A 22,023-nucleotide genomic window follows, 5' to 3' on the forward strand; every position below is an offset into this window, starting at 1 on the left:
GCAGTTTATTTATGTCACGATCTTAAGCTATTCGGTAAAGCTTATTGGGCGGGCGTAGGCAATTCAGCCATACGGGTAAATAGGTTTTCCGAACTGCCATAGAGCGGCGCGCGTACACTGTTGTCTGCGCGTTCATGAAGAGTCGAGGGAAAGAACGCCGGAGAAAAAAATTCGCTGCACTGTCAGTGTTCGAGAGCCAGCAAGCTAGTTCGCCAGAAGTGATCGCATTGTGACAGAATGCGCCGATGATGATGACGGCCGTAGTACCTATGCCGAACGGGACATATCTTATCGAGTCGCGAAAAAGACCGCTGGAAGAACCGATTGAACTGGTCGATTTCAAGAGAGAACGCTCCGAAATGGAAGGTGGGTTTTTAAACAACAGGAAAAGTTTTGCTGTGCGGTTCACCAACTAAACAACTATATATTGGTAGCACGACCACAGTTTATGCAGCGGTTCAGATTTTAGGTGGCTTGGCTGATTTATTTTTAGACGGACAGGAGACTAGAATACGGAAGTGAGCTGTATATGCAAGCATAAATCATGTCAGACAGAAACAATTTGTTGCAGTAACAAATAACTGCGGCTAGTGTAGGTATTTCACTGTTAAAGAATTCGAAAGCGGATTATACGAGTTTAAACCGGGTAACTTGGGTTAAGATTTCTGTTAGGTAACCGAACTGAAAATTGGCCAGAGTTAGTACAGCGCGTATTGATCTCAGGCGTGTAGGCGGTCCGTTGTATTGTGCATGCAGTACTGCTCTGAATTTTCGGTTGGAAAATCGATATGCGCTTGGTGCTTGTCAGGATCAGACGTCATGAGCTGTTTTTTACGACGTCGCTTCGACGATCGAGTTTGTGACGTGACCACCAGTGAATAGAATTGCTCATGCGTTCATGTTATTCTTCGGGACGTCCTTAGCAAGAATTCCCATTACGCACCCCCGCTGCTACCGGCTTTCATGACCGCTCTACCATGCTCGCCATTCATGCAGCGAATCCTATTGTCAACCGAAGTCCTATTGAACAGATTGGCTGTGAGGGTATCAGCTAACATTAACTACCAGCTGCGCTTAGAAATGCAGCTCCGGTTCTCCTTCGAGGTCACCGGCTTTGCCATTGCCCATTGTCGAACACCGTACGCTCAACACGAATCGACTTCCGCGCCAGAAATGATGACGTCATAAACAGAGTCGCGCGACGCTAAACTGTGGTGTTTTAAATCAGAATTTTGATGAATCGTTTTTTTAAATGTTACTTTCCCGACGCACGATAGGACAGAAACCCGAGCCTAACTCTTACTCATTGTCTAAGAAGGAGTGACTTGCGTCAGACTGCCTGTTTCCTGCACCGAGCAGTAATTAGCATATCCGTCACGAGTTAGGGCTTCGCTTTCACAATTTTATGCCGACGTAAGTTGCTTGTTTACGCTACCATCTGCTTGGTGCCCAAATGCCTCGTTATCAATTACTATCTTTTGCCGAAAATATATTCTTCTTATACGTCACCCATTCCCCTTATTGTGTACATAGCTCCTACACTTGAGTTGTAAGTGCCGAAAAGCTGGTAATACTTATATTGAAACGCGAGTGCCCAGCACACCGGGTGCTATAACATGTACTTTCAATGTTATAACTCCCAACAAGCAGACTGTTTGCGCTTTTTGCTTTCACGTGCTTGAAACAGAGATATCCTTAAGATTTCGTACCTTTAGAGCGCAAACATGATTAAGCACGCGTGTACATACGCGGCCAGTGCCGTTGTTTCAAGCTACGTAATACCGCTGATTGATCTAACCAGCCTGTCTGTGTAGAAGCGTCGAGTTTTACCTCAAAACATACCAGTATTCATAAAATGTATTGATTGGGTATAGGCTACACTTCGCTGCTCGGCCTGATTACTATTATTATACGAACATTAATAAAAAGGTCCCACAATGGTAACTCTCATTCAAATTTTAGCTATATATGGAAAAGAATCGCAAAGTACTCAAATTTGGTTAAATTTACGTTCTGTGCGTTTTACATAAACTGTAATTGTAAGATTTTTAACAATAAAAAATATGCAAATCAAAACTCCTGTAAACAAATTTTCTAAAAAAGAATCGGGCGCGTTGTTTTGTTGGCGGTAGAAACTAAGACTGAATAAAACAGCCAATTCACATTACTTGTTTATAATATTTTGTAATTTGTGTGTTTGGATCTGAGAGTGTGTGGGTATGATGGATTAAGCTGTCCTAGTCGTGCTTCTGGTCTCCACGATTTATGCAGATCTCTCCAAGAGGCGGAAACAGAGCTTTACATCAATCCACGGCGTATTTTCCACTGTACAGATCAGAGGCAGGCAGCAATTTACAGTTTAACAGCAGATATTGCATTTTAAAACACAGGGTTTTTGGCGCTGCGTTTTCGTTGGTAAAGATTAGGAACAGAGACAGCGAAAATCTGAATACTGAAGGGCAATAAACAAAATGTTCCAGTTTACACGGTTAATTAGGCCGGCAGAGACAAAAGACCCAACACTCTTTGGGCCAATGAGTACAAGGGACTCTTTTATTGATTCTTTGGATTTGGTAATAAATTTGCAAGCTTAAATATTTAATGTGCGCACAGACGACGTGCTTTAAGACAACATGACGCGCTAATTTGCCCAACTTACACCGAGGTCGCGCGTTCCAGGAATTCAAGGTGTTCGCGGTATTAAAACTCAAAAGCCCATACTGCTCTAGCGCTCTTTTGGTTTATAAATTAGGAAAACTCGGTCGTGCCAGTTTGGTAAATTGCGATTTTTTGGTTTCACTGCGGTTGTCTCAACACGGTTAATGTAACTAACCGTGTAATGTATTTCACGAAGAATTAAAAACAAGCGACGTTTTGGCTTCTTTGTTGAGTGTGCTGTTCATTCGAAGTGATGTGTAGGCAGTTTTGTATCGATTATATGCTCTGGCTGGACCGTATGAGAGCCCAGCTCGATCTGCATGTTTGTCAACAAGTTACATAGCACAAACAACGCTAGACGGATGCACTTGACCGAACTTTAATACTGATAAGATTTAAAAAAACGGCAAAATGTGCAATACTACACTGAGATCGATGCGTTTCGATTGTGACGATAAGCAAAATTCCGATAATTAAAAGTAGTTGATATTCTTTTAATACAAAACTATCGAATTAATTACAAAAGGTACCACATTCTTATACCAAAGCATTTAGATTTATTGATTTGAAGAATGTATGCGATCGAAACGAAGCAATTTCCTGATATAGTTAAAAGGTCATCAGAATAAATGGAAACTTAGTGACGTCGACCCCAATCATACGCTCGCAATTTTGGTTCATCGCTAATGCGCCTTTGGGAAATCATGGGACGACATCACGAGAGATTAGTTTCGAACTGCTTTGGTCTCCGCAGTGTTTCCAGACGGTTTCTATTTCGCACCCGGAAACACTGATTCGCCTTAGCGCGACTTAGTGGGTTCGTCATTAAGAAATCGAAGTGAGATTGTTTACCAAACACATGCGCTTAGTTGTCTGTGGTTTCTGCCGTCGTATCATTAATTTGTATACATTTGGTAACAAATGCGAAATGACAGCGATTCGGACCGATTTTTTTCATCAAATTTTAACTGCGTGTTTCACATTATTTCTTAAAGCACGTCCGTGTTGCAATGCTTTGTAATGGATTATATTTGTGAGGCTGTAAATTACAAACAAGCGGCGGTACTTCAATTCCAGCACATGGTCGTAAAGAATTGTCCGAACATTACTGCGGGTAGCTCTGTACGTTTCGCCAATGATACTCTCAGTTAATGTTCAGCCATTAGTCAGGCATGCGATGCTAAAGTTTGCTCGGCAGTAAAATTGGATGCTTTGAATAAAATCTAATAATTAACTGAAGCGGTTGTAGAACCGTCGTAAAAGTACCGCACTGAATGTAAAGGGGTGCAGAGGCTGACTACGCTAGACAAAGGTGCTGGTTTTACGACAAGAGTGCTTCCCGATTGCGATACGAAAAAAACAGTATTGTTGCGAGAGGGTGCGGTTAAAAAATGATTTTGAAACACTGTTTTCCGGAGTGCTGAGCTGTTCAAACGCAGCGTACAGCAACAATGCTTGTGCAGTGATCGAGTTGCTACGCGTTCTGTTTGATAGCTTCTATAAATAAAATGAAAGTTGTTGGTACCAGTCCGCCCAGAAGCGGTGCTTATTCGTTCGTAATAGGCGGTGCATTTCAGGAAGCAATACGTCGAGTGTTTTTCTTGCTTTTCTCCCAGAAATCTAAGAACAATAAATTGAATAAAGGACGGCGACTGCTAGGGCAAGATATCTGGCCAGATTCGAAAGCGCAGGTCCGCATCTAGGTTGCATCGTTGCCGGAAAGAGTGGGCTGAGTATATAATGTGTATCCACGCGCGCAGTGATGTTGGAAGGCCCTGTTAGTATCAGCTCATTGTATGCAGCAGTGTTCTCGCCTGATTGACTGCGTTTGAGGTTAAAATTTAATGGCGTTGCGGTTTTCCTGTTTCTATGAACTGAGGTCGCAAGCAATTATAGATGTATTCGATCGATGAATATGAAAAGGGGCCGTATATTGTTGAGTGATACGTGTAAGGGTTAAAGCTTGTAGTTATATAAGTACAGAAGAGCCTGGCGTATTGGAGGTTCATGACTTAATCATTAATCGCTCTTTTCATTCTGACAGAGAAAGTAGGATAATGCTAAATGCAATGGAGTATGAATGCCAGTACAATGCTGGCTACAGCATTGTGTCTAACGGTAACGAATACGGTCTCATACAGGCCTACACGGCACACGGTGAGAAACTGTATATTAAAAGGGATTTAAAAACGAGAAAGAAACGAGTTGGAAATATGCAGCATGTAATGGAATCTGACAATACACAGAATGTATCTCGAAAAAGATCTGAAAACCCAATAATATCGATTCTAATACAATATAAGCTGCAATCTTGTATATATTACCACTATGTAGTTTTTTTTTACAATTTTCGGTTTAATGACACTTACGTTACTGTTATACTTGCAGATTACCCCCTTGAAAACGGAGTGACGTTTTCAGCACCTCCGCCGGGCCAGCTCATTCTTAAAGTTCTAATACCGGGGTACGCTGCGGGGGCGGTGATCGGGAAAGGCGGTCAGATTATTGTACAACTTCAAAAAGATTCAGGGGCCATTATTAAGCTGTCAAAAGCGAAGGACTTTTACCCCGGTAAGTGTGGTGTATTTTACATGCTAGGTGAGGTCATACGGCGAGGTACGTCATGGGATTTAGTTGTTGGTCCATTTAGGTAGGTGTTTTACTAATTTCATGAAATTGTTGTTAATAGAATTTGGAGATTTTTCCCTGTTCGCCAGTGAAACACGCTTTTTCGCGACAGGGGCTTGAATTGATTTTCAGAAAACGCTTTCGGCAAAGGCAAAACATAATTTGAGTTAAATTGATTCGGGCTCTGTTTTTCTTTATGCTTTTGCATAGCCAAAGGCTAGGTACAGGGATCGCTGCTAAACAACGAAAGATGGTATCGTGTTTGTGTACAAGCTCTATGGGAATTTGCGGCTGGCGCTTATTATTACACAAGTTACTATAGGAGTAGGTTCTAACACGACTTAGACCATCAGTACAAGCTAAATATACCATACAGCATATCCATGCGCCTCGAAACAATGTGTTTTAATTCATTTTAAAATGGGTCATAAAATCTTACGCGTCTGAATTTTACGAGAAATATACAAAATACACCCATAGCAGAAATAACTGACATGCAAATATATCTGCTTAAACTTACAACGATCAAATACAGAAGGCAATCAGTTATAATACGCTCTGCCTGTAACCCTAGGCCTGAAAAAACACTAATGTTATATAATACTGTGGGGTAAAATGGGATACTGGTGGCACCTAATCCCATATTTCCTGGTCGTGTTTTAAACAATAAAAATATATCCCATATTACCTTACCCTACTATATCTTTTTTTATATAATAAATAAACAGTGACAGTTTAGTTTATTATGCTAGCTTTTCAGTTCATTCGAAATACGTGTTCAATAGAAATTGCATTTACGCTAGTTTATCCTACACCGACGCTTCGACCCACGTATCGATTATTACGTCACAAGCAAATCGCGTCCTCAAGAGCTTTACTCAGGTGCGTCAGGAAGAATAACAAATACATTTCAAGGCGAGAAACCGTGTTGGTAGAAAACGGTAGCATGGGCGGTGCTCATGGTGTTTAATGTTTATATTCAGCAATCTACTTACAATTACCAATGCGCAGTTTTGGTGCAAAAGGTCGAAGTACTGCTGTTTCCCGTGGTTTAATATTTCGTATTGGACAAGCGATCTTATTTCGAGAAAAGGTTGTTTCCTGCAAGCAAAATAAATTTAACCACGGCGTAGCGTCTTTACGGGCCCGAGGCAAACCTCACAGAAAACAATAATATTAGAGTACGACAAAATGTCAATTCTGCAATAAGTCAGATTACGAGCAATTTTATTTTAACACCATATCATGTAGCGCATATACAGTTTCTCCTGACAGACTACACAGACCGCTGCCAAAATGCGGCATAAATAGTACGGTTGGGTAAGATGGGATACCGCTAGCAACTAAATGACATATTTCCTAATCGTATTGTAAAGTAAACAGTTAAACAAAGCTCTTTTACAGTCGTGAGTCTACGGTTAGATAACTCATTGTTTACTACCAAATAGGAGAGAAAGGAAATAAAAACATGCCTCATTTTACCCCAACCTACTATAGTTATTTAAAAACAAAAGCGCGGTTTATCAATTAAATGATAAACAAACAAGGGAGCCAATGTTTCCGTAAACATTCCCATCCTAAATGTCTGTCTATTACGACGTTAATTCTAATGGAGTAATGCTGGAAACCGAAGGGTCTTAGGAGGGGGCGTTATTGTTTGTTGTCAATATTTAGTGAGCTATGTTATTGGTCACGCACCGTCAATGGCAGAGAGCAAGACCCGCACTGTTGATTGATGGCGTTTGAGTATGACGTAAAATACTCAAAATCATATGCCTCAAAATGTACAACGACTAAATGAAATGGCTGCTGATTTGTGTCCAGGCCCCGCACGTTTTGGAAATGTATCAAAAATTAAGAACTTTAGAAACTTTCAATCACATTTGACAACCTGATGGCCACGGTCGATACAGTTCATCTGTATTTTGCCTTTAAAAGGTTACAATAGAATATTAAACGCTGGTGTATAGTTTGCATACAGTGTCTACTGCAACTAAAAATATAACTCTTGGCTTGCCTTGGGCAGTTGTGTAGATCCAAGATAATGCAGAACAGTGTTTATGCACATATTCGGCTAGTTTGTGGGGCACAAAGATTTCTTATTCCAGGACCACATACGTTACCTCTGGCACAGTAATACGTAGATAATAGATATGGCAAATTTATGTCGATTCTGGCATTACTAGACGACCAAAGCGTGACGATAGTGTTCCAGTGCTTAGTTAATTAATGTTGCGTAATCTCTTAAACCGTTTCTCGTAAACACTGCGACACCGCGGAGAATTTTTTATCGAAATCGATTTATACGGTGCTTCATACTGCGCATGCGCAGTAGAAAGAATCTCGTGTGGCGTAGCATTGCTGCTGCGACCGCTTAAACGTCACAAAATAGAATTAGCGAATGATGTTTTGGGGGGAGCTTTAAATAATGCGTTTGGTATTTAAAATACACCAGTAGCTAAAACTAAAAATATTTCAAAACATAGTAAAGGCCCTCCCTTATAAAAACAAGCATTTCATTTTAAAGATCAACGTTCAGTGCTAACAAAAATATTCTGAATATCAACTGATCTTATCCAATGACTCTGCCTGGCCACTTTGCGACCATTATTCCACTTGCAATGCCTAGCAGGCACAAGAGTTCGACCGTAGGTCGGATTCGATTACCGCTGGCTTTGGTGATAATATCAGCCACCTTGTGCGTCAATGTTTCGAATGTTTTCATTCACGTTCCGTTTTCTGCTTTCAGGAACCCAAGACCGAGTCGTTTTGATCCAAGGAACCGCCGAAGGCTTGATGAAGGTGCAAAATACCATTATAGAGAAGGTGTACGAGTTCCCTGTGCCCAAAGATTTAGCTGCGATCATCGGAGACCGACCAAAACAGGTTTATACCGGCATTTTCTAACTACCGCCTGTATTTTTACGCAGGTTCATTACCCTGCTCGTGAACAGTAGACGCGCGTCTAGAATTGCGATGACGTTTAGTCTTAAAGTAACAGAGTTGTGTTTTTCGTACTAAACGATGATAAAGTTAAGGAAACCATTGGTAAAAGCTTACATCATTATTTGGATATTTTTCTGTGACGCGGTGAACCTTCCTGATTAATCCGGTAACGGTCCAGTGAGTATTACGTCATCCAATCGCTTAATGGTTCAGTGGTTACGTTGCTTTTATCTTCTTTCGCCTTTCGAGGGCTAAAACAACCCAGCTTCTGGTGTAAATTATGGAGCTTCTGACATTCCCAAGTTACCATGGGGAGTCTATTATGCCTTAAACGCTTCAATGAACGCTGGTTTTCCAATTTAAATTTCGCAGCGGGTGGCTTTTAATTCTTGCTGATTTTGTGAACAGAACGAACTTCGCCGACAATATCTTTCGTGTCTTATACTTTTGTCATGTTTGGCCAATTTTTGCGGCCATGGAACACATGGCGGTTAGGTTCGGGTTCATTGCTACAATTAGCTTTTCTGTGCTTTAAAACGCTTCTTACCGCTCACCGAGAAATGGCTTCGTTCTCTTTTTTAATAATCACTTTCGGTAAATCTGATGCACTTCGTTGACGAGGGCCCTTCAGCAGAACCTATGGTCGCTGAAAATGTGTTTTTATTCGTTAAGCAGCAAGCTGATCGAATAAGAGCTCTTATGTAAGGCTGCCTGGACGCATAAGGGCTTTCAATAGGAATTGCGAGAGACTCTCGCTGTTTGGACAGCTTTGATGGCTCTTCACTGCGAACAGTTTTCACGGTTTCACTTAACATTTCGTACATGCGGTCTAATATCGCAAAATAACGTTTCTTTTACACGAATGTCTGAAAAAACACCACATAACAATCAACAGCGTCGAATAGGCATGGGCGCTAGTATCGTAGATGTAAGTATGTGTTATATATGCGGAATGTGATATCATGAAGTACGTGAAAACTTTATAAAATTCGGTGAAATCCAAATATGCCCAAAACTTTGTGACCTTTAAATGTTTCATTGCGTGCATGGTACTACGGCAAGAATCCTTATAGTTTAATTACCGGATTCAAGCGCTGCAGGGTTTGGGGCTTTCGCTGTTTAGTGTTTGATGTATGGGTAATAACGGACTCGGCTTGCGTCACGAATTCCCGCTGAGTTATTACATATTTACCCTGGCGTGTTACTATGGTTAAAATTGGGTTTTATTGCATCCCAAGCTGTAAAGCTCAAGCACCAAGTTGCTTCTTAGTTTAAGCGGTAACTCGCCGATGAATTGGTACGAATGTTTGACTACAGCAGTTAACGACCAACGGTAAGCAATAAAACGAAAGTTTTTATAAATGTCTACCAATTTTGCAAACTGAGAGACATGTTTATTTGATGTAGAGTTTCTACAAAACTTTTTGATTAAATCAGAACCGTCCGCTTTTTCAAGCAAAGACATATCACGCAGATATTAACGCAAAACGTTGTGAGATATTTACGATGATACTAAAATAGCACCTCTAAAACTTGCTGGCTAAGTTGGTTCTGCTTAAACCAGCCGTAGCGGCATATATTACATTACATGCTAACGTGTTTTGCGAAAACAGCCTCCCATTTCGATGATAACAGCATATTTGATTGGGCAGCTTTGGAAGCACGTATGGTATTATGCGCCGTGTCTGGCTAAACAGCATACTTGATATCTCTTTTAAGACATGATTTGATTTAAAGGATCATGCGTGTCCCCTAAATCGATCCTGTTTTGCCAGTTTCGCGATGGATGTTCGCCTTTTGTTTAACACGCAGTAAATATAATTAGAATTGAGTCAGGGTGACATGGCTTAACTGAAACTACATGTCACGTGCTTAATAAGGCGGTCGATGTAACATTTTCTGTGAGCCTGGGATGTAAAGAGTAAGACGTTCCCAAGGGTATGGAGCTTGCTTTTTCTGGCAGCTGCTGCTCCTGCTTCTTTCCGCCGCCGTCCCAGTGGAAAACTACCACTTTACTCTGATTGGCTAATTCAAAAGTCGCCATCAAGCTTGTTGGTTCCAATAAACAGAAAACAGCCTGGTCCTCGCTTTTTAGGGAAAATGGTCCATAGAGAATTCCATCATTTAGTAGAGATTACTTCATAAGTGATTTTGGCGTCAGTATAATATACAAGTGACGCTTAGTTAATAATCATTTCAAAACCTCCTATTCGGTCCAGACTCCATACCAAGAGTTACCACCCAATGAGGGTTACCACAACTATTTAAAACCATCCGTCATAACTTAAGTCGTTAAAACTCAAAGTCTGCTCTATGCTAGAGAGAAAAGTTTGTAACCTACTAAAACTTTTCTAGGTGAAAATCATCGTACCCAACACAACTGCGGGACTGGTAATAGGAAAGGCCGGCGCAACGATAAAAACCATTATGGAAGAGAGTGGATCGAAGGTAAGACATAAACAAGCTTTTTGTTGAGTAATTAAGTATTGTATAAATCACGACGTATGAAAATCAACAGCTTATGTTGGTTATTTCGCTTGGGATTTGTGTATTAAGTTTGTTAGTTTCTCTATACGGCCGTGCGCTATGTGTATTCAGGGAGATATGACAATACAATTTTAAAGCAGTGATTCATTTTAATAGTCTATAACACTTTCTTTGGTGTCAGGTTCAACTCTCGCAAAAGCCAGACGGGGTAAACGTCCAAGAACGAGTCATCACAATCAAAGGAGAGAAGCACCAACTCATGACAGCATCTAATATTATTATTGATAAAATTAAAGACGACCCTCAAAGCGCCAGTTGCCCTCACATAAGTTACTCTGGCATCGCTGGCCCGATCGCTAACGCGAATCCCACCGGATCGCCCTACGCTGCTGGCTCGGCTGCATTAGTTGACGCTTCGCACCCATCCGTGGCCGCTATGTTGGGACATTATGTCATCCCAGGCCAACAGGTACTGCAGACAGCAATGCCACTCTCCCATCACCCGCACCAGTCCGCGTTGTCCAGCGGCTCAGTGACACCGGCGCCTGAACTGACGACCATAAACCACGCCATGACAACGTTAGCGAACTATGGCTACACCTTAGGAGGCGTGAACTATGGTACCTTGGGTGTAATGCCTAGTGTACATCCAAGTGTACACCCTGGCATCGCTACCTCGGTCGGGATGATCTCTGCAGGCTCCCTAGCAGGAAGTCCAATCCCTTCAGCTACCCCCTTGCTCTCTGCCACTGCTCTACCGACGGAATCCAGTATTCCGACGGCGGTTCCCACTGCCCAAGCCATTTCAATGCAGAGCAATTACCTTGCAAACTTGGCTAATGCTGGTTACCTGACCACCGGTCACCCACAGTTGCTTGGAGCGACGTCAGGCCTCGGCGGTCTCACCACAGTGTCCCAGCACCCGCCACCAGCGGCGACACCAACGAGTTTTTCCGTTGCTTCCACCCCTTCTACCCCCGGTCTGCCGGTTTCATTTAGCCCCCATTCAACCGTGAGTATCCTAAGCATCGAAAAGTCGAGCGACGGACAAAAAGAAACGATTGAACTGGCAATTCCTGAAAACCTGATCGGAGCGGTTCTCGGAAAAGCGGGAAGAACATTGGTTGAGTATCAGGATGTATCAGGGGCGAAAATTCAAATTTCTAAAAAGGGTGATTACGTCGCCGGGACCAGGAACAGGAGGGTTACGATTACGGGGAAGCCCCCATGCCCACAGACTGCGCAGTTTCTTATAACGCAACGTGTCGCTTCTGCGCAGAACGCAAGGGCACAGCAGGCTAAGTTACTGTAGGTCAGGGACGACGCCAGTCTTCCACAAATGTGCTGCCGCATATTGTTTTACCTTAGTAGTTTGTACTTTTAGTAAGGTTGAATTTTTCGCACTGAGGAGCGCTAAGTACGTTTCTTAAAAAGTCTCCTCGCCAAATCAAGTCTTCCGGGCCATTCGCCAAAATCGCATCTAAATTCGATCATCTCAAACAGCGTACACGACTTTGCTTTTTTCGGCGTTCACGAAACGCGCTCATACATTATTCAAGTCAATTACGAAATCTCTGCGAGTTTGTGACGCACTACTGTGCACTACCATCGATCCCGCTTTTTCGTATCGGATTTCGACCAAATTTAACTCGGTCGAGATAGATGATGCAAAAAATAAGTAATTTTATCGCTTGGAAAACAGCAACAAGGGCTTGTTTCATTTTCGTCCATTTTTCAAGGTGAAGTTTTCCGCATGCTCGTCGGCGAGTTGTAGCAACATTCATGCCATTTTTAGACGTGCATTCACGCTCGAAACGGTAACCTCTCAAAGTAAACTTTAATTTTAATCCCAATCTTTTGATTAATCAGACGCACCACTCAAAACACCACCATTGAATAGTTAAACGGGTTACACGCACCTATTTCGTTCGGGATAAATAATTCATAACGACCGATGTTAAGGCGCGAGGTCGCAGATTCGATGTCGCTTACACGACTAGACCTTGACCGAAGTTTGCAGAAAAGCAGTGACGTCACGCTCAGCTGTTTTCTGCAGTCCCTAGCGAGATAGCTTGGCAATTACTCAATGCGCCAGCGAATACTGCAGCGCCTAGGCCTAATTATTGCCAAACCGAATTCCAAACTGCAACAGCACTCGCCTCCAAAGAAATCGATCGGCATGGAAAAATTATCACGCGGTGTGGACTCGGGGGAGACGGTTCTGTTGAAAAACACGCTGCTCGAAACTACGCGGCGAGATTTTTAGACATCTTGCCGGCCATAAGACCATACTGATCATTTCGTTTTTAGAACAAGTTCAACGGCATCGTAGCGTGTTTGTTTTCTTTTGTTATTTTCGCATTAGGCATTGCATGGTCATTCTATTCTTAGTTCGTTTGATTCGCCAGTCGATAACACCCTAAACTGATCATTTATCGTTCTTTCTTTCCTTAGACATTTTATATCAAGTTTTCTGTTTCTCCTCTTTCGTCATGGTTGGCTACGTCATGGCTGTTGGTTCCTCGTCATACCTCCTACATCACAATCAATTGACAGTAGGCATTTAGACGTCACACGCATAAACAATGTCGCTAATTTACAAAACGGCGGCAAATAAGCCTACATACCCTCACCTAAGCGAATCAATCATTCTACAAACGTCCTGTACTGTCATCTGCCACCTCCGTTCACACATGAACTGTATCTCCATATAGCCTCAAACGCACCGAATCAAAACGTAAATCAAACCATACCACGAGATCAGAGCAACGCCGATTTTCTATCCCTTACATATCACACAAAATCTAAATTCTAAATCATCAAAAATTTATCAAATGATTCTTCAAAGCACACTTACATGTTATCAGTTAACTAAGCACAACTCACCTTAAAACCCAGTCAAGGACTAGCCCCAAATGTCTTTTAGAAACAGAACACAATAACAGGGATCTACAAACATACGAATGCTTGCTGTCGAAGGAACCAACTTTTGCCGCCGACCAAACCAACCATGACGGGTGAGTTTTAACATAAATATATTATAAACAAATTAAAAGTGTTCGTGGGGGTATGTGCTGCTCTGCTTTGAAGCAAAATGCGGCCTCTCCTTATGTGTTTTTTCACTGTGTCGTGTTTTAATTTGAGGCTAAGCTAAAACTATTGCAACCACGACGTCTTCACAGTGTTATATAGTTTTCTTTTTTTGACAGAACTATTATTTTTTGGATTTACAAAACGCTCGTTCGTTACTTGCATGCGCTAATATTTTATTGCTTTTTTTTTCTCACTGAGTTCCCGATATTTATCTAACATGTCAAACGTACTACTTAAACACTTTTATTTTCCGTACTAGTGAAGCACCCGCAATAGGGTTGCCTGCTGTCGAAAAGCAGCCTTCATTTCGAAATTAAAAATGTCGATTTATTTTTTGGCTTTTTATAAGTGAAATAGCTGCCTGATACAGTCACAGGCACCGCTGCTTCCAGTTACGGACTGTTGGTTTATTTGTGATGTATATTTTTCTAATAAACTAAATGCACGATCCAACAAAAGTATATTTCGTGCTAGGATTCATAACTTTGAAGCCATTCCATATAATTTGTCGTCATTGGTAGTGTTTTCGTCCTGATTTTATAACCAACTAACATTGTCATGTTCGGTGTTTAACATTATATATATATATCATTCATTGCCGTGTATTCCGCATCGTTTTCAGTTATGTTGCGCCAATTCCTATTCCGGTCGTTTTTCATATTTTTTCTTCAAACTCACGAACGATTCCTTCATTTTCCGTCGCTGCCCCATTTTCATCATACTAACAAATATGAACATCGTGGTGTTGATACCACACCTGCATGCGTAATTCAAACGTGTCCAATATGATGGTCACCACCGAATCGATCTTAAGGAACCTTATAATAGAAAAGGTTCATCAGTCGGTATTTTCACGTACTTAGTAGCTGATCGATTAATTTCTCTTCAGAATCAGGTGTTGCTGCATTGCCAGCAAATATTTAACAACACTACGGTGCCCGCTTTGACGTTTTTGTGGTTATATTTCTGTGATCATTCGTGCCATGACAGCCACGTGATTCAGTGTCGTTTCATTTACGTCACAATATACATTATCATCATCATAATCCTTGTGATCTTTTTTCGATTAATCATCAAAATAGCTGTGAGCATGCTTCACTTTCTTTCACACATACCAAAGCACAAATCTGTAATTTGCAGTCAGTTCCAACCCCTGTCCTAAGATAAGTCATGCTAAAAACAGTTGGTAACCAAAAGGTATCAAATTCATTGCTTACAAGAACAGTTCGAAGTGTTATTGCTATATAATGCAAACAAACAATTTAATCAACACAAACAAGTCAAATGTATAGTGTAGAAACAGCACCACAAATTCCATTTACAAATCACATGGAAGGGGCCATTTGCATGGCAGGGTGTAATAATATGATTGACAGGAATAAAAATTACACTTGAGAGATTCGCGAAATAACCTTCTGGGGTGTCTAAAGACATATGCGGCTCTGCGGTGGATAATATTACCCATACAGGTATGTAAAATAGTAGGATAGAAAGAATTCCCTAAGTTTTGTTATTGACTTATTATGCCCTCCCATGATTTTCCTTTATGTGGGTATTCGGCTAATACCCATCAGTTTCGTATTGATGTTCTATGGTCTTCTGATTGGCGAGCCAAGTGCGCAACTTCTGCCATGAAAACGCTTTTCACATCCAGCGTATACAGATAGGAAGAAAACTTTTTAAGCGTAACCCAAAACACTCTCTCAAACCGATAGGCGATTGGGGTAAAGATCACGTAGCTGATCTCCTGCGATCTAGTGCTAAATAAACCATTGTGATTCCCCATGATATACTCCATGCCCAACCAACTAGAAAGAAGGTAACGGTAAACAGCTGCCCAATGCCGACTAGTAAATTGGTTGTGATCTGCAACAAAATATACCGTGGAAACCATTTTAAACATGCAGATTGATTCGTATAGGTGGAATGCTGTTAGTAACATATTTTATTCACGGTGTTAAAAATCACACAGCTAAACAGTAAGTTGTAATTTGGGGCAACTTGTTTGTCATAAACTATTAAGTCGTGTGGGGTAAGATGGGATGGCGCTAGCACCTGAAGCCCGTTTTTCTTGGTCGTCTTTTAAACAATTAACATCACTCTTTTAAAAACGTTGGGGCTACGGTTACTTAATTCGGTAAATATTCTTTGTTTACCACCCTATGGAAGAAGAAAAGAATATAAAATAATGACCCATCTTACTCCACCCCACTATATAGAAAAAGCTATACCACTGTGAAATCCGCTTTTTGTGTTCTATTGCAAGAGCTCCTACACAGAACAAGCTGGATACATCCGAATCTTCCGGTTTTTCTATCCCATAGTTTTATACAGCAGATCAGACAATTAAACCTAAGCCGTGTGCGCCGTATCGACAAGATTGACATATAGTCCATATAAGAACTCATGCAATCTCGCCAGGGTATATTCAATATATTGATCGTATCGGGTATTCATATTGTTCTTGATCCCGCACATATGCTGGCTTTGTTACGTTGGGACAGTAATTAAAAGTAAGGAGTGTGTGATTTGTATATGTACTACTGTTACCGCTACAATACAAATTATTATTTGTATGCAATACATTATACATACCAGCCACGGAAGTTTACGGGAAATATTGGTTCTGTCTTTACAGTCGTAGGTCGTCGCAACGCAACAAAATGTAAATCCAGAAATGATGGTTCCTGTGAACATGCATACAGTAAGTTCATGCTGAAACTTTTCTAAATATTTAATTCTTACCCAAGCCTGGCACAATACAATTACACACGAGAAAGGTGATAGCAAGAGGTAAGGGTAGAACTGGTATTGCAGATTTCGAACCGTACATATGTCTGCTGGGTACCTATAATGAATATATTTTAAAAGGGAAAACATGCCATGAGGTTCACTATAGGTGTTCGCTGCATTCGCACGAAGTTAATTTCACTTCAATATACAGATTCTGGTCACTTGAAAGAATCGATAAAAAACGACTTTGCAATCGATCTTTAATTTCAATATATTATAAACCGATAGCGCTATACTAGAAAGTCAAGCATTAGGCCACAGGTTAAAAGTTTGGCTGTCAATATTTGGATCTTTTACATCACCTTCTGCTCTTCTTTTGGCGGCAAATTTTGAAAAGCTTTTTTCGCCGATACCACGGATTGCACAACTTTCCATTTGTGAGCTGCGGAAGTGGGCCTGCTTGGAATGTTTTGTCCCGTGTTGAACATATCCACCTTTAAGGTTTCCGTGTCTGTCAAGAGACGTGTGTAATGTCATGAGTGTGGAACGCACCGTTGAAATCGATAAATGAGTGTTTGCTCAGCAAACAAACAGCGAAATTAAATGATTTATCACGCCCTGTGGTTATAAGAAATATTTAACCAGTGCCAAGAATCTTAACTGTTGACTGAGCGCTACTGACAACGAATCTGTTCACGATTACAAATCAAAGACGTTATAATACCTTCATTGGGGCTTTGTTGCACTTTTGTTTTATCTTTACCATTTGCCGTGTCACTACTTGGTTCAGTAACTAGCAGGGGAGGTTTGGGCAAGGGGTTTGTATTGTCTTCTGGTGGGAATCCCCGGGAACCGAAACCATTCGAAGGCGCCGCTGTCCCATTCGATTTTAGCGGCGATTCCTTGCTGGCTTTTTCTGTCGAAAAGGCTTCACGAACAATTAGTTCCATCTTGTCCATATCGCATACAATCTCAAAATTATTGAAACGAAATCAATTCTGTTGATGTAACGGCGTGTAAATGTTACGGAAAGCATTTCAACCGAACCTTGTCTCTCATTATACCGCACATTTTACTACACTCAACATGGTTTAAATATTCTCTGGTATAATTCCTATTATGCTATAGCATAGCTGAACAAAATTACATTACAGCTAAGCGGGGAATAAACTACACTCTTCGTTGTACAACTTTGAAATGTTTTTTCCCTGGTTTCCGCATCTAATAGTTAACTAGGAATCTGCACTTTACTTTGACAGCTTTATAGATGTCTCATGCTGTTAAATATTTGCGATACATGAGGTGTTTGCCTGCTAGTTTGAATCTGTAATGTCCCATTACTAATAGCAATCCCCGGCTACGTTATATGAGTTTAATTCTCGCTCCAAATTACAATATTCCTTTCGGTTACCTGATATCTTCTGACGTTGAGGTATAAACAGAACTGCCACCATATCGGTCGCTTTCCATTCGATTATTTACCGAGCACATAGTGTTATCTAAAACCGAAGAGAAATTAAACCTCGCGGGTGGTGGCTTCGTCACATAAGGAGGTATAACATTCCGGCCTACGGTGGGTAAGACAATGGAATCGACTGGAGGGAACGCGGTTTACCCTGGCGTGGAAAGCACGTAGTAAAAAATACGACGCACGAAGACAAGATGGAGACGTAACACCATTGTTCGAAATTGATTGATGACGGTTTGTTCCAAGCATATTTACATGTGGTATAAATGTATTTGTTATAATTCGTCCAAGAAAAATAAAACTAACAATTTAACTTTCTTAACTATACTTTATTCCGTTTTTAAATTCGATGTTAATTTTCGCGCTGTATAATCATGCGTGTTGAAATCCCCACGATTTCTTAAACTATGTGTACACACTTTGCAGGGTTAAATGGTCTTTAAAAGGAAATTGTATGTCCCGCGCAGGTGTGCATTTTTTCAAACCAGTTTGATTCGCCCAATATAAAGCGTAAGTTTCAGCAAAGTCGATTTAAAAAAACACCTATTCATAGAAATGTAATACCACGCGAAACCGCTTGATTTAAACAAAAAGCGCGAACGTGCTCAAACTGTAAACAAAATATCAAAGTTGAACAAGTTTAAAGTGAATTGCAATTGATAGAAACACCTAGGTGCAGTTTGATTTGCAGAAAATTCGAAGTCATTTTTATACAAAACCATTGTAAAAACGAGTCCAACATGAAGTTACGCGTTCGGAAGTCGGAGTACCAGCGTTCATATGCAAAACCAAGCGACGAATATATAAAAACGTTGTATCGCGATCAAGTAACTTATAGATCACAACGTCGAGAAAAGGAACAGGAGCATTTCAAGTTTAAGTGGGAATCGGAAAGCAGTGATTCAAAAAGCGACAAGGGGAGTGACAACCAAGATTGCAATGACAACAACACGTAAGTTGCATTTTAAAATAATTTTATTAGCAATTCTTTACAAACTAATTTATATATAACTTTACAAAGAAATCTGGAAGTTGAAAGTATCGAAGCTGTTGATAGACTCAGTGGAGAAGAAAACTCTGAAAAAGAAATGGAAGAAGTAGAATCTGCAGAACAAAATAAGGGTAGGTCATAGGTGTATATAAATACAGGCATACAAGATACAGCTATGATTACACATGTCGAAATATGTGTTTTTTAAACACATGGGACTATACAAAGAAGACGGAAAATTTTTTCCGCTAGAGGCGGTAATTATTTAAATTAAAAAATACGGAAAAACGAACAAAACAGCACTACAAAGTGTTAATAAGTGTAAAACAAATTAATTAAATAATAAAAATACCTTTCTAAATACATAAAACACTAGTAAGAACATATTTCCCATATTAGGTCGGTTATATACGCTCTTTCGTTGTGTTCACTTTCGTCGAGTCTGTGGTGTAGCGGTTTGCGTGCGGTCGTAAACTCTCTTTGTTTTATTTTTACCGGGTTCGAGTCCCGCACAGTGGAATACTTTTTTAGATTTTTTTTCAAGTTTTTTTTGTTTGACGAGTTTGGGGTTAGGAGTTGGGGGTTAGGGGTTAGGTGTTAGGGGTTAGGGGTTAGGGGTTAGGGGTTAGGGGTTAGGGGTTAGGGGTTAGGGGTTAGGTGTTTGTGTTAGGGGTTAGGGGTTTATAACTTTATATCTTATGTGTATAAACCGTGAAACTAACTGCTCCCCATAAAATAGAGAAACGAATTTGTCATCGCCTCCTAGCGGAAAAATTTTTCCGTCTTCTCTGTATAGCTCCATGTTTTTTAAACTGGGGATTTCATAATGAACAGGGGTTGCCAGAAGTATACAAATCTTACACAAAGTGTTGCGGAAAATTTTAGAAAATGAAAAAAGTTTGTGAAACTCATATTTAATTAGTGCCCGGACTCATTTTTTTACTAATTCTATGCATTTACCAACTAACTTATTTATAAGGTTTTAATGTTACTTTATTAACAGCAACAAATAAGATTAAAAATTCGGAACGAAATTCTCGAGTAAAAAGTCGGAGTTCTACGAGATGTAAATCAAGAGAACGAAGCACGAGTGCTAAACCTCCCTTTGTTAGTTATGGCTGGGCAGATGAACAACTAGAAACTGGGAGAAAAAAGACACATAACGTACAAGCACCAAGGAAATCTGTAAGCAAAAATGATAGCTATAAGATAAGATATCTATATTAGAATAATAAAGAATCATGGTGAAAATTCAAACTTTTTAAAATGTATGAAAAAGATAGGAATTGACTCTATTTAAATAAAATACTGTTGGTGTAAGTAATTGGAAAAATATATATCTCTATCAAACCGTTGTACCCCATTACCTCTGAATTTATTAGCACCTGATGTGAGATACAGAAGGCTTATTGAAACAGTAAAAATGATGTAAAATCGTTCTGCATGGTTAGGGATGCACATTACAGAATTTCGAATCCATGAGATTCGAATCCTTTTGTATTCGAATCCGATTACGGGATTCGGTATTCTGTTTAATGACGTCATTACACGTCATCTCATATACTACATTAACAATTTTTGAAACTTATTAATTTTGAAAAAAAATATTTTTGTGTTTGTGGGACTTTCGAGAGTAAACGTTTCGTAACGTCTTTTCATAGCCTGCTATACGTTTCATGACGCAAAAACTACCCAATAGTACAATTTTTGATCATTTTACAGCTCATGACCCAACAAGGCTGCTATGAAAGGGTCACTAAACTGACTTTTGTGGGTAAAATTTCTTTTTCCTATAAATATGAAAAGATTCGAAATTCTGGATTCGGAATTCTAGATTCGAAATAAAGTATTCTAGGATATCCTAGAATACCTAATTATTCTGTAATGTGCATCCCTATGCATGGTACAGGTACATGTTGCTGCATTAAAGAGACAAAGTTACATGGAAAAGCTGAAAGAAAAGAAGTTACGAAGTGCTAGCCGAGCATCATCTATATTAAACGTTCCAGTACTGCAGGTTACTTTTTGCTTATATGGTTATCTCTTAGTTTTTTTATAACATGGTAGGGCTAAGGGGTAGGTGCACTATTTCATTTATCTAATGCCAGCTTATGATTACAAGGAGTATGTTTTTTTTTTTGAATTACAGCTTTAACCACTTGGCTGCAGTAGATGCAGTTTTGCAAAGTTCCAACTGTTATGCAGCATAAACTCATTATTTTTAATGTGTACTGCTTCACGATTTTGCGTGTATCTTTTTTCTGATTTGAAGACCTTTTTTGTAAATATGGTGATAGTGGTTTAGATTCTGCAATTTACAGAATAAAACATCACATTTTATTTCCACAGAATAAAGCATCAGATTCATCAGCGTGGCAAACAGAATATCAACGATGTTTTTCCAGACAGTCGGAACGACCGGAAACCTCAAACAGCAAAAGATCTGGTCGGAAATCAAAGCAGTCAAGAAAATTGAAACGAGTTTGACATTGTTTGCATTTCCAGAAGATGGCACCAAATTTTATTGCGTCCTTTTAACATTTTATAGATATTTCATAGTTTATATACAGACACATTTTACTGTAGAAGTCCTTTTAGCATTTACCTCTAATTTTAAAAGGATTATTTTTTGCTGCTATGGTATGGTTTTATATTGAGGTGAAAAAACATTTGCCAAACTAATAAGATCTTATAAGGAATTTCCCATTGTTTATGTTGTGCATAGCAAGAGTAATAAAGTTTATTCATAACAATGTACTTTCTATTCTGTAAACCAAAACGGAGAAACTAAGACTTTAACAGGTTTGTGGCCTACATAAAATATCTGATCAACAAAAATGTCTGAAATAATAAAGCAAAAAACATAAATGGTAAAAAAATAAGTCATAAATACAGTAAAAATAATCATTATTATCCTGATAAAGGCTGTTGTTTTACAATAAAAAACCCTTAAAGAAAGTTAATCACTACAAAACATAAATGGTAAAAAAATAAGTCATAAATACAGTAAAAATAATCA

The 22,023-nt window shown here is 39.8% G+C and overlaps 3 protein-coding genes across 4 annotated transcripts; 2 read left to right on the forward strand and 1 right to left on the reverse strand.

Moving 5' to 3' along the window:
• Window positions 1-130: 130 nt before the first annotated feature.
• LOC149728739 (RNA-binding protein Nova-1-like) lies at window positions 131-14,858 on the forward strand. 2 transcript variants are annotated; one of them, XM_089887998.1, is made up of 6 exons: window positions 203-366; window positions 4,703-4,815; window positions 5,047-5,229; window positions 8,036-8,172; window positions 10,588-10,680; window positions 10,901-14,858. In XM_089887998.1, exons 2-6 carry the CDS (start codon window positions 4,716-4,718, stop codon window positions 12,029-12,031), a joined length of 1,644 nt encoding a protein of 547 aa, XP_089744124.1. In that variant the 5' UTR covers window positions 203-366; window positions 4,703-4,715; the 3' UTR covers window positions 12,032-14,858. The 2 variants fall into 2 exon arrangements, with proteins under 2 accessions (XP_089744123.1, XP_089744124.1); XM_089887997.1 differs by lacking the exon at window positions 4,703-4,815 and having other exon boundaries at window positions 131-366.
• On the reverse strand, window positions 12,939-17,540 carry LOC149728740 (uncharacterized). Its single transcript, XM_089888036.1, has 5 exons — window positions 17,270-17,540; window positions 16,908-17,056; window positions 16,558-16,660; window positions 16,408-16,499; window positions 12,939-15,678 (listed from the first exon to the last, which is right to left on the reverse strand). Exons 1-5 carry the CDS (start codon window positions 17,502-17,504, stop codon window positions 15,544-15,546), a joined length of 714 nt encoding a protein of 237 aa, XP_089744162.1. The 5' UTR covers window positions 17,505-17,540; the 3' UTR covers window positions 12,939-15,543.
• Window positions 17,541-18,525: 985 nt separating this feature from the next.
• Window positions 18,526-21,757, forward strand: LOC149728741 (uncharacterized). Its single transcript, XM_089888035.1, has 5 exons — window positions 18,526-18,965; window positions 19,035-19,135; window positions 20,008-20,189; window positions 20,914-21,021; window positions 21,354-21,757. Exons 1-5 carry the CDS (start codon window positions 18,754-18,756, stop codon window positions 21,489-21,491), a joined length of 741 nt encoding a protein of 246 aa, XP_089744161.1. The 5' UTR covers window positions 18,526-18,753; the 3' UTR covers window positions 21,492-21,757.
• The last annotated feature ends 266 nt before the right edge of the window (window positions 21,758-22,023 follow it).

Source organism: Ciona robusta, chromosome 11 (assembly GCF_009617815.1).
Source record: "Ciona robusta chromosome 11, ASM961781v2".
Taxonomy (NCBI): Eukaryota; Metazoa; Chordata; class Ascidiacea; order Phlebobranchia; family Cionidae; genus Ciona; species Ciona robusta.

What these genes read in the sequence shown, in the direction of transcription:
- LOC149728739 (XM_089887997.1), top strand. Translation starts at nt 246, where the DNA reads ATGATGATGACGGCCGTAGTACCTATGCCGAACGGGACATATCTTATC. An exon ending in TCGGAGACCGACCAAAACAG is followed by an intron (nt 8,173 to 10,587) that starts GTTTATACCGGC and finishes AAACTTTTCTAG; the next exon opens with GTGAAAATCATCGTACCCAA. An exon ending in TGGAAGAGAGTGGATCGAAG is followed by an intron (nt 10,681 to 10,900) that starts GTAAGACATAAA and finishes CTTTGGTGTCAG; the next exon opens with GTTCAACTCTCGCAAAAGCC.
- LOC149728741 (XM_089888035.1), top strand. Translation starts at nt 18,754, where the DNA reads ATGAAGTTACGCGTTCGGAAGTCGGAGTACCAGCGTTCATATGCAAAA. An exon ending in TACAAGCACCAAGGAAATCT is followed by an intron (nt 20,190 to 20,913) that starts GTAAGCAAAAAT and finishes TGCATGGTACAG; the next exon opens with GTACATGTTGCTGCATTAAA. An exon ending in TAAACGTTCCAGTACTGCAG is followed by an intron (nt 21,022 to 21,353) that starts GTTACTTTTTGC and finishes TTATTTCCACAG; the next exon opens with AATAAAGCATCAGATTCATC.
- LOC149728740 (XM_089888036.1), bottom strand. Translation starts at nt 17,504, where the DNA reads ATGGACAAGATGGAACTAATTGTTCGTGAAGCCTTTTCGACAGAAAAA. An exon ending in TTGTATTGTGCCAGGCTTGG is followed by an intron (nt 16,500 to 16,557) that starts GTAAGAATTAAA and finishes GCATGTTCACAG; the next exon opens with GAACCATCATTTCTGGATTT. An exon ending in CCCGTAAACTTCCGTGGCTG is followed by an intron (nt 15,679 to 16,407) that starts GTATGTATAATG and finishes ATTTTGTTGCAG; the next exon opens with ATCACAACCAATTTACTAGT.